Genomic DNA, 11,089 nt, shown 5'->3' with positions numbered 1-11,089 from the left:
ATTCATACTCGGAATCCCAATAATTATGTATATATTTTAGTTTTTCACTACCAAACATGGATAAAAACAATTTTTCATCAGTGAATTGATTGTATTTTGCAATATTCTATCTTAATATCCGCAGTATTTTGATAAATAATAAATATTATTGGGGATTTCTGGGGATTTCGGGAGATTTCGGTAATTACGGGAAATTCGGTATTTCTACACACCGTTTCTGGGTGTTGCCGAGTCAGACGGAGTTAAAACCTTGCAAACAAACTTAAAGTTGATTTGTGTTTGACTTTGTTAAGCTGGACATCACTTGTTGATAAACATTGGAAATAGCTAAATTAGTGTGTTTTGTTTTGTTGACAATCAATAAGACAAGATACCTTATTATTTGAGTAAAATCAAAGATTTAGAGATAAAAAGCTTCAGTGGTCAACAAAATGGCAACCTTTTCGCAACCCACCATTGAAAGTGGATCTGACATGGTCCAAGACTTCTTGTGTTCGACCTGCGAAGAAAAGAAACTAGAGGAATCAGCTGATTATTATTGCGAATCCTGCGTGAAGTTTTTCTGCAGGAAATGTATTGACTTGCACAGCCAGTTGTTTACGCAACATTCCCATCATGGAAGAGGAGATATGAAGAAATGGCCAGTTGCCAAGAAGATGGAAGATTTTCTTCTTAAATGTGATGTTCATAAAGAAGAAAACAATGAAATGTTTTGCGAAGACCATAGCCAGCTGTGCTGCAATAAATGTGCTATTCTGAATCACAGGTATTTTTTTATATCTCATTTGTCATAAAAACATTAAAGATAGAAAGTGTATGGTTTTAAACTGCTTTGAAATGAACTTTAATACTTATCCAAAAAATTAGTGTAAAGAATAGGAATAAAAATATGTTATTTAAAGAAACCGCCATTTCTTGCGCTATCAATAACCTAAGATTATTTCATTGATGAACTTCTTTTTAAGTGGGTAATTTTAATAGTCTGATGCACTTAAAACCTAACTTTGGGTTAAGACTACATGTACACACATGAAACTATACCACGCTTGAGTCTAGTTTGAGGTAAATGATATAAGTTATCATTTTCCTGCATTTATTAAACAATTAATAAAGATAATCAATGAAGATTTGTGTTACTTAAAATTTCCAGATTTGCAAATGATCAAGTTGATCAAGTTGTAAAAATTAAATATTTTGCTTAATTTATGAAAAATTTGTTTTTATCAAAACAATATGATTTTTTTACAGGACATGCAAAACGGTGATTCTTTTATCAGACTTGGTAAAAAATACCCGCACAGACCTGAAACAAGTATCAGTTACCATCCAAACTACTTTGGCAAAACTGAAGGAGCTTCAAGAAAACCAGGAGGATAGCATTCAGACTCTGCTAAGTTCATATGATGAGCAGTTACACAAAATACAGGAAAATCGTAAAAAAATAATTGCAGCCTTAAACAAGCTTGAACAAAAGGCAATGCAGGAATTGAAAGATACACTGACCAAACTGCAAGCCCCTCTTGATCGGGATATCGACAAATGTTCCACTCTTCAAGATGAATTAAAACAACTTGGAGAAGCTATCCACGACATTGGTGATAAAAACAAGCAGGAACTATCTCTTATAGCCAGCATTAAATGCAAGGAGAAAATTCAGCAGTTTGAAAAATATCAGAAGGAGAACTTTGTTGAAATAAAATCTGTAATATCTTTTCAGCCTAATAATAAAATTGTGGAGTACCTTTCCAAGTTGTCAGGTCTTGGGATGACATTGACAGTGATGCAAAATCCAGACAAAGTAATTAGGATGGACAGGAAGTCTATGGACGGGAAGTCTGAGTATGATGTACGCACAGAAGGTGAACTCAAATGCACTATCAGAGACATATGTGTTCTTTCTAGTGGACAGGTCCTAGTTACAGACCAATACAATAGAAAAGTCAAGCTGTTGAGCCAAACGTACCAGGTGGTGAGTCACTGTAGTGTATCTGATCCTCAGCTCAAAATACCACTGGGCATTTGTCAGATCACTCCCAGTGAGTTTGGTATTGCTGTTAGTCCAAAGAGCACACACGGGGATGGTTTTCTTCCTTCAAAGATCCTTTTTATCAAAGTCAACAATAGCCAGCTGGTGAAAGACAGAATACTTGAATTTCAACATTACTGTAATAGTATTGTCTACCAAAAGGGAGACCTGTTTTTAACCTCTGGCAATGCTCTGTTCAAGTACAAACTGAGTGATACATGTACACTTGTCAGCAAACTGCACGAAGATAAATCAGATAAAGACACAGGTAGGTATTATGTAGGATTTGTCTTTATACACAAGAAATGTATTATAAAGAGTCATTAAGCATATGTAGAAGTTAATTTTTACAGGAGTAAGAGACTCAGAGATCGGGATATTTTTTTTCTCTGATGGGATTACTGCCCCATATATGAAAACAACAATGGGCGCTTACAAAGTTGAATGGGCACTTTGCAATAATGAATTGGCACTTCTCAAGATTTATTTCGGGTAAAAATTACAGACAATAGGAAAATCTGAGTGTCAGTAATATTGCGACCCCATCAAATTTATTTCCAAGTTTGTCACGCAACTATATTGTTTAACATGTTAATTATATTAAACAAATCCGATATTATAGTAGATAAAAATAGTATTACCTTGGAATTTGATAATTACTAAAAATAATCCAATAAAACACTGCCATTATTTACGATATATGTGTTTAGGAATTTTGTAAACACGGGCGTACGCCATAGGCATAGTAAGGAACTGTACAGAAAGTTTGTAAATCAGAACTAATTGGTAAATTTCGGAAAATCATTGATAAATGTATTTGTCATTTCAATTCTTAGGGCTGAGTAATTTCTGCAAATCTGAACTCAACTTGCCTAAAACACTTGCTCAATTATCCGTTCAACTCCACCTCGTTCAATGCAAAAGGTTCAAAGGTGGAGCTATGCACGTGCTATTATTAAATTGGACTATTGCGATTGAGGAACAAACACACGATTGGTTCCGTATGTTGATTGCTAGACAAAGGAAGCCAATTTTGTCGGTGAGAAATTTGTCGCTTTATTGCTTCAGACAGTAAGCTACTTTCCTTTGATGACGTCAAACTGCCAATTCACACTGAGTGCAAATTTTTGAAAGACTTAAACTGACTATGTTTACAATTCCAGTAAAAAACACTTGCTAACATTAAACTTTGGATTTATTATCAAAATAAAGCAAAAGCGAAGTTGAAAAATATTATTAAATTAATTCGCGTCAGTTCAAATAAGGCGTTTTGCGTTGTAAATCATGACAACAACAACTTTAGCATACATTACCGGGACGACGCGGGGATCTTTCTACCTGGATTATTTTTCATGAATGATCTCATAAGTCGAGTAAGCAACAAATAATTTGTGTAAGAGTAGTTTTTCTTATACATAGATAAGATTTATGCAACCGGCATCCCATTGCGTAATGGTGCGCATCGAATTACGGAAATAATGCGCAGTTTTTCGTTTAATGGGAAAAGAACGCACTGCGCACCTTTATCCCGATCCCTGGAGACTCAAACATTTTCAGTTTTACTCTTAAAACTGTTTATGCTGATGCATAAAAATGCATATTGAGTGTCACTACACAACAGGGTTTATGAAAAGAAAGTGCATTACTGTGAAAATCACTTCTTCTGACCTGTTTTTTATACGCTTGTTTTTAAAAACGGGACGTATTATAGTGTCACCCTTGGCGGGCGGGCGGCGTCCACAGCAGTATCCGCTCTCTAATTGAAATATTTTTCATCCGATCTTCACCAACCTTGGTCAAAAGTTGTGTCTAGACAATATCTTGGTCAAGTTCAAATATGGGTCATGCCGGGTCAAAAACTAGGTCACGGGGTCACTTAGTGCATTTCAAGGATTATGCATGGTGTCCACTCTCTTATTGAAGTAGTTTTCACCCGATCTTCACCAAATTTGGTCAGAAGTTGTGTCTAGATGATATGTAGGTTAAGTTCAAACATGGGTCATGCCGGGTCAAAAACTAGGTCACGAGGTTACTTAGTGCATTTCAAGCATTTAGCATGGTGTCCTCTCTCTAATTGAAGTAGTTTTCACCTAATCTTCACATAATTTGGTCAGAAGTTGTGTCTAGATGATATGTAGGTCAAGTTCGAGTGTGGGTCATGCCGGGTCAAAAACGAGGTCATGAGGTCACATAGTGCATTTCAAGCATTTAGCATAGTGTCAGCTCTCTAATTGAAGTAGTTTTCATCTGATCTTCACCAAATTTAGTCAGATGTTACATCTAAATGATATCTAGGTCAAGCTCAAGTATTAGTCATGCCGGGTCAATAACTAGGTCTGGAGGTCACTAAATGCATTTCAAGCATTGAGCATGGTGTCCAAAACCTTCGAACGGGCGTATCTTGTGACAGTTTGGCACTCTTGTTATATTTTGTTATCAAATAAACATTCAAGTGTAATATGCTATATATTGAATGAAATTGTTTCAATATTTTGCATACAATACTTTGTTGATAACAACACAACAAATAGGAAATGAAAAAAATATTTGTATGTGGTTTTAATTTTTACATCCTTCTTTGGTAACTGGTGAAAAAGAACGAGACATGAAAGTTTCATTATTGGTTGTTTTTGAACTAAAGTAAAAGTGACAAACATAACTGCAGGCATAATTTTGCAGACATACATTTATACTGTATGGTTTTGTAATTTACACCCATAATTATGTCAAAAGATTGTAATGATGTATTCTGTTTCGCAGTATCACGTTGTGCAGTTAGCCCTACAGGTGACAAGTTGTATATCACTAGCTCCAAACAGCACAAGCTGCTCACTCTGGCCAAGGATGGATCAATCCTTGCCACCTTCATGGACCCTGCACTAAAATTGATGGTTGGTTTACATGTGACACCTGCAGGCCAGGTGCTAGTGTTTGGAGGAGAGTCAAAAAATATCATACAGGTGGATAGTAAGGGTAGTATGAAGCTGGCCACCCTTGCTACTCGGAGGGATGGAGTTGAGGATCCACATTCAGTCTGCTACAACAGAATTACTGACTCCATTATTGTGGGACAGTTTCGGCACAAAAAGATCCTGGTGTACAAAGTGAAATAGCTTATTATACCTGTATCTTATTTGTACTATAATAAGTGATATAAATTACAATAGCTGTAAATAATTGTTTTATTACAATGCAACAATATTTTTTAATATAGTACAACTTGTATATGTGCAGTATAAGGTGATGAAAGTAACAATAGCTGTTTATGTAATAGTGTATGGAAAATTGCAAGAATGATTTTGAAATATGGATACACATATTTTTATGCCCCCCGAAGGAGGTCATATAGTGATCGGACTGTCCGTCCGTCCGTTTGTCACAATTTTCGTTTAGGTTTTGAAAAATGCTCATAACTTCTATGTCGCTTCAGATAGCAACTTGATATTTGGCATGCATGTGTATCTCATGGAGCTGCACATTTTGAGTGGTGAAACGTCAAGGTCATCCTTCAAGGTCAAAGGTCAAAAAAACAAATCCAAGGGAAGAAATAAGCTTTAAAGGGAGATAATTATCTGTACCTGCCAAATGATAAAAAAAATCAATCAATCAAAGAGTTGCAGTAGGAGGCATTGTGTTATTGACAAACACATCTCTTGTTCTAAAATTAAAGTTATTTTAAGCTCGGCTGTTTTCGGAGAAAACCCGATGTATTGTCATAGCTATATTGTCGTCTGCCGTCAGCCGTCCACGTTGTGCTAAAACCTTAACATTTTGTTAAGGTTTTGAACATTGGCTCTAAAATCAAAGTGCCTCAACCTACAACTTTGAAACGTCATATGTAGCTGCACCTTGATGAGTTCTACATGCCGCACCCATTTTTGGGTCACTAGGTCAAGGTCACTGTGACCCCTAAAAAAGAAACAAAAAAAATCTGACAAGCTTTCATTTATTAGCTCGACTTTTCGAAGAAAAATAAGAGCTATACTACTAGCCCCAAGATCGCCGTCGCTTTCGGCGTTGGTTAAAGATTTTTATTAAATCAAATAACTTTAACACCATCAAAGATAATTAACTCAAACTTGGAATACGTCTTTATGGCAACAAGAAAATTGTGTAGGTTGAGGTGCATGACTCTTGTCAGCATTATTTTTAGAGTTATGCCCCTTTTTATACTTAGAAAATTAATTTTTTGTTAAGTTTTGTGTTAATTTTTATGTCCACTTTATTTCTTAAGTATCAAAGCTATTGCTTTCATACTTGCAACACTTACTAACTATCGTAAGGGGACTGTGCAGGCAAAGTAATGTAACTCTGACTGGCATTTTGACAGAATTATGGCCCCTGTTATACTTACAAAATTGAAAATTTGGTTAAGTTTTGTGTATTGGTCCATTTTACTCCTAAAGTATCATAGCTATTGCTTTCAGACTTGGAACACTCGCTAACTATCATAAGAGGACTGTACAGGACAAGTTGCATAACTATGGTTGGCATTTTGACGGAATTATGGCCCTTTTTTGACTTAGTAACTTTGAATTTTTTGTTAAATGTTGTGTTTAGATGCACTTTACTTCTAAAGTATCAAGGCTTTTGCTTTAAAACTTCAAAAAAATTCTTATTTTCATGAGGGTACTGTACCTGGCAAGTTGAATTTGACCTTGACCTTTGAATGACATGGAATCTCAAGGTCAAATTAATAAATTATGCTTAAATTGCCATAACTTCTTTATTTAGGATTAGATTTGATTCATACTTTAACAAAACAACACTTACCTGACATAACACAATGCACTCCGCCCAAACCATCCCCCACGCCTCACCTCAGGTCCCCCCCCCCAATTTTGTTTTCCTTTTTTTTTCTTGTTTTTGAAATATCATCTAATAAATGACCACACCCCCACATTATTCCCTCTCTTCCACCCTCCCCCCCCCCCACACATTTTTTTTGTAAACATTGTAAAAGAAACACAAATAATTATTTTTATTATTTTATTTTTGAAAGACCGTCCAACCATCCCACCCAAGCTATTGCTATCAAACTTGAAATATAATCTTATTAGTTTGTTTTATGTCTTTACAAATGTTCAATAGATTGTGGAAAATATACCTGAACTCAGAATCGTCTATAATGTACCACTTTTTTAAAACATAAGTGATCAAAATGTTTCAATTATGTTCCTCTTTCAGTTAGAATATGACTATATTACCTTGACTTTATTGATTATGAACAATTTCCCCATGATGGCTTACATTATACTGTCAAACACTCGAAAAGTCGAGCCTGCTGTCTTCTGACAGCTCTTGTTCAAAACTGCACCCGCAGCCGAGCGTGGCACCCGTTATGCGGTGCTCTTGTTCTTTTTTTTTATTAAATGTTGTTTGTTGCTAACTTGGTAAGTCTTAGAAGTCTGTCTTAAGTGTATAACAAATAATGTTTAACTTTGTTCTTTGAACACTATGCATTTTAAAAATCAATATAAGAGACATTGTGCTTTTTTACTTAAATGACACTTTTTAGAATGTGATTTATTTCATGTATAACAATAAATCTATTTATTTCTGTTTGCTTTTTTAGTGGCTCGGATAGAATTTATTGTCCCCTACCGGTGAAACCAAAGGGGACTTATGGTTTGCGCTCCGTGTGTCAGTCAGTCTGTCAGTCCGTCACACTTTTCTGGATCCTGGGATAACTTTAAAAGTTCTTCGTATTTTTTCATGAAACTTGAAACATGGATAGATGGCATAATGGAGAATTCTGGTTGCTGTGGCAACAAATATTTAAAAAAATTATTATTATTTTTACTGACAATGGTGGAGTTTCACCGGTAGGGGACAATATTGCTTGGCAATCTCTTGTTATTTGGAAAACTTATTAATTAATAATAATATCTGCTATTCTATTATTAATGGATAGTTTTCACATTAAATCAATTTTTTAATTAATTTGTATCATTTTATAATTTATATGATTGTTTTCAATCACTTGGCGCTTGCTATGCTTATGACAATTTTGTATGTAGAGTCTAGATGATACAGATTAATGAATAACCAATTATGTCCCAGAGGGGGATAGGGTATTTAGGTTTAATTACGTGAAATAATAATTCCAAAGATAACTCAAGTCATTGCAGACTTTAAATAGTAATTTTGAAAGTATCTATAATATTGGGCTGCAAAGTGGGACATAGATTTAAAGTAATTTCCTTTATTTGAATTTTTTGTTGTATTCGTAACACTGTTTAACCCTATCATGAATTTCCAGAAACTCACATCAAATGTAACGGTCATGAAAAGAAGTCCATGAGGAATTAGTCAGTCAAGCCAGGTTAAGGTCAAAGTCATACTTTTATGATAATAGCCTCTCTATTGTTGTGTCTGATTCAGCTAGTCATACTTTAATGATAATAGCCTCTCTATTGTTGTGTCTGATACAGCTTTCCTATACCATTTGAATCATTTACATTAAGTTAAGACGATTTAAGGTCAATGAAGTCAATGAGAGATGTGCACAAGGTCAAAGGTGTGGGCCCAGTCATTCTCTCCTATAACCATGAAAGGATGTTTTTGAAAAATTAATGTCATGGAAACAAATTCAGAAGTAGACAAATCACTGAAACTAAAGGTCCAGATCACAACATGAAGGTCAGAAGTATTGCAGACGGGGAATAATCTTTTCGTGGACACTTACATTTGTGGACTTCTAATTTTTTTGGGGGAAAAAAGGAATTTGGTATTGGTCATTTGCCGATGTGTTTGTGTACAATTCCTTGATTGGTCAATATGAAAGTAATTCATTAAGCAGAAGACAAGTGTGTTATCCTCATTCTGATTTGAAAAAAAATATGAGAGAAAGATTGTGTTTGTTTATTTTAATTATTTTGCCCCTCTCTGAAGAAGAAGGAGTATATTGTTTTGCTGTCTGTCGGTCGGTCTGTCTGTTGGTATACCAGTTTGTTTCCGACCCATAAATCGTCAACGAATTGCCCGATTGGCTTGATACTTTACATGCGCATTGGCCGTTGACAATAGATGAACCCTATTGAAATTGGGGTCACTAGGTCAAAGGTCAAGGTCACTATCACACTTAGTGTGAAAATCGTTTCCGATCAATAACTCGTCAACAAATTGACCAATTGGCTTGATACTTCACATGTGCATTGGCCTTGGACAGTAGATGACCTCTATTGAAATTGGGGCCACTAGGTCAAAGTTCAAGGTCACTATGGCACTAAGTGTGAAAATCGTTTCCAATCTATAACTTGTCAACAAATTCACTGATTGGCTTGATACTTTACATGTGCATTGGCCTTGGACAGTAGATGACCCCTATTGAAATTGGGGTCACTAGGTCAAAGGTCAAGGTCACTATCACACTTGGTGTAAAAATCGTTTCCGATCAATAACTCGTCAACGAATTTACCAATTGGCTTGATACTTCACATGTGCATTGGCCTAGGACAGTAGATGACCCCTATTGAAATTGGGATCACTAGGTCAATGGTCAAGGTACAGTACAGCCAATGCGGAACAAACATATTTCGCAATCCGCGGAGTTAAGGCGCAACGAGTCGATGCCGAGTCGGCCGTTGAAGTCGTGTCAGTATGCGGTCGCATTTCGCCACGATGCTTCGCATCTGTCCGTCGAGGCAAGCCGCTATCTGCGACATGACGCCGAATCGATGGGCATCATAAAATAAAAATCTTTGAAAAATGATTAGTTAGTCAATAAATTTTAAAAGATCAATTATCATAATATTAAAATCATAATTAATTAAATGTATCTATTACTGCATACTTACTATTTTTCCCGTCGCTACTCATTACCTGATAATCCTGTATATTCCAGTTTTAAAGCAAATTCTGGTTAATATTTAAGATAAAAATTCTCATGAATTTCAAGAAATACAAATATTGGCCATTTTTCTAAAGTGTCAAATAAATTTTGGCATTTGTTTCTATTTAAAGTTGTGATGAAATAACGTCCAAATGGGGCGTTGTTTTTTTTCCACTGAACACGCGTAAATCGCCTGACGTGATGTGATGTTCATGTTTTTATACAACACAAAATACTCCCACACTTTCCATGTGACGTTCTACATTTCTGTATGATTTTCGCGCGCTTTTATTGAGACAAAGGATAAAGTACTGAATAATGCTCATTTGAGAATCGAACAAAACATTTACAGTTGTGCGTAATTAATTAAACGATAATTTGTTTAGGCCCTTTACATGTAGAATATATTTGAGGATGTGATATTATATAAATAGTCTATAAAGCATCATATAAAAATCATATCCGCTTTTTAAAACGTTAAAATAATAACTATGAAAGTAGTGTAAATCTAGGTTTCGTCACTACACATGCCGCGAAAGTACGAGAAGGTTAATACAGACTCCCCGTCGTTGCGCGGATTGATGCCGCGTGCCTCGCGATACACCGCGTGAAACCACGACAGGGCTGCCGAGTACTAATGTTCGGGCCGTGGCGTGACCGCAGATTATGTTTGTTCCGCGTTGGCTGTACTGTAACGTATCACACTGAGTGTAAAAATAGTTTCCGAGCAATAAATGTCAAAGAATTTACCGATTGGCTTGATACTTCCCATGTGCATTGGCCTTGGACAGTAGATGACCCCTATTGAAATTACGCATTTTGAGGTTTCCTTATTTACTGTTTTATAACGCTGTTCAAACCTGCCAAAATAAAATAAAAATCAAATCCCAATATTGGCCTATTAACAAATTAATCAAGTTTACAGATGAATAATTCTTTTCTTTCTACCCATGTTATAAAGTTACCCTCAAGTTGCTTTATTGATTGAACACATTCATTGAGTCGAGATACTTTTTCTTTTCGTCAAACCATTTGTTATACGGCCGTGGGCCAGTTTGGTTGAATGTTACGCAATCTGTCACATGACTGGTAACGTACCGGTAGTTACTTTTATTTTCTGCACCCAATTGTGTAAACGCTTGTTAAAGTTACCGCTCGGTAACTTTCAAACCTTGGTAAGTTTGCGGTTATTCAGGTTTAGTAACCTTCAAGGTAACTCGATTGTATAA

General features: G+C 35.7%; 1 protein-coding gene across 1 annotated transcript in view; it reads left to right on the top strand.

Annotated features, from left to right (window-relative positions):
* The first annotated feature begins 351 nt into the window (after positions 1 to 351).
* Positions 352 to 11,089, top strand: part of LOC127859743 (E3 ubiquitin-protein ligase TRIM33-like) — a 118,302-nt gene continuing 107,564 nt past the window's right edge. The window contains exons 1-2 of the mRNA XM_052397250.1: positions 352 to 766; positions 1,249 to 1,757. Coding sequence (XP_052253210.1) covers positions 432 to 766; positions 1,249 to 1,757 — 844 coding nt within the window. The 5' untranslated portion in view covers positions 352 to 431. The remainder of the gene's footprint in view (positions 767 to 1,248; positions 1,758 to 11,089) is intronic.

The sequence above is a fragment of the Dreissena polymorpha genome, chromosome 15 (genome assembly GCF_020536995.1).
Source record: "Dreissena polymorpha isolate Duluth1 chromosome 15, UMN_Dpol_1.0, whole genome shotgun sequence".
Lineage (NCBI taxonomy): Eukaryota > Metazoa > Mollusca > Bivalvia > Myida > Dreissenidae > Dreissena > Dreissena polymorpha.
This window is presented reverse-complemented; position numbering and strand designations above follow the sequence as displayed.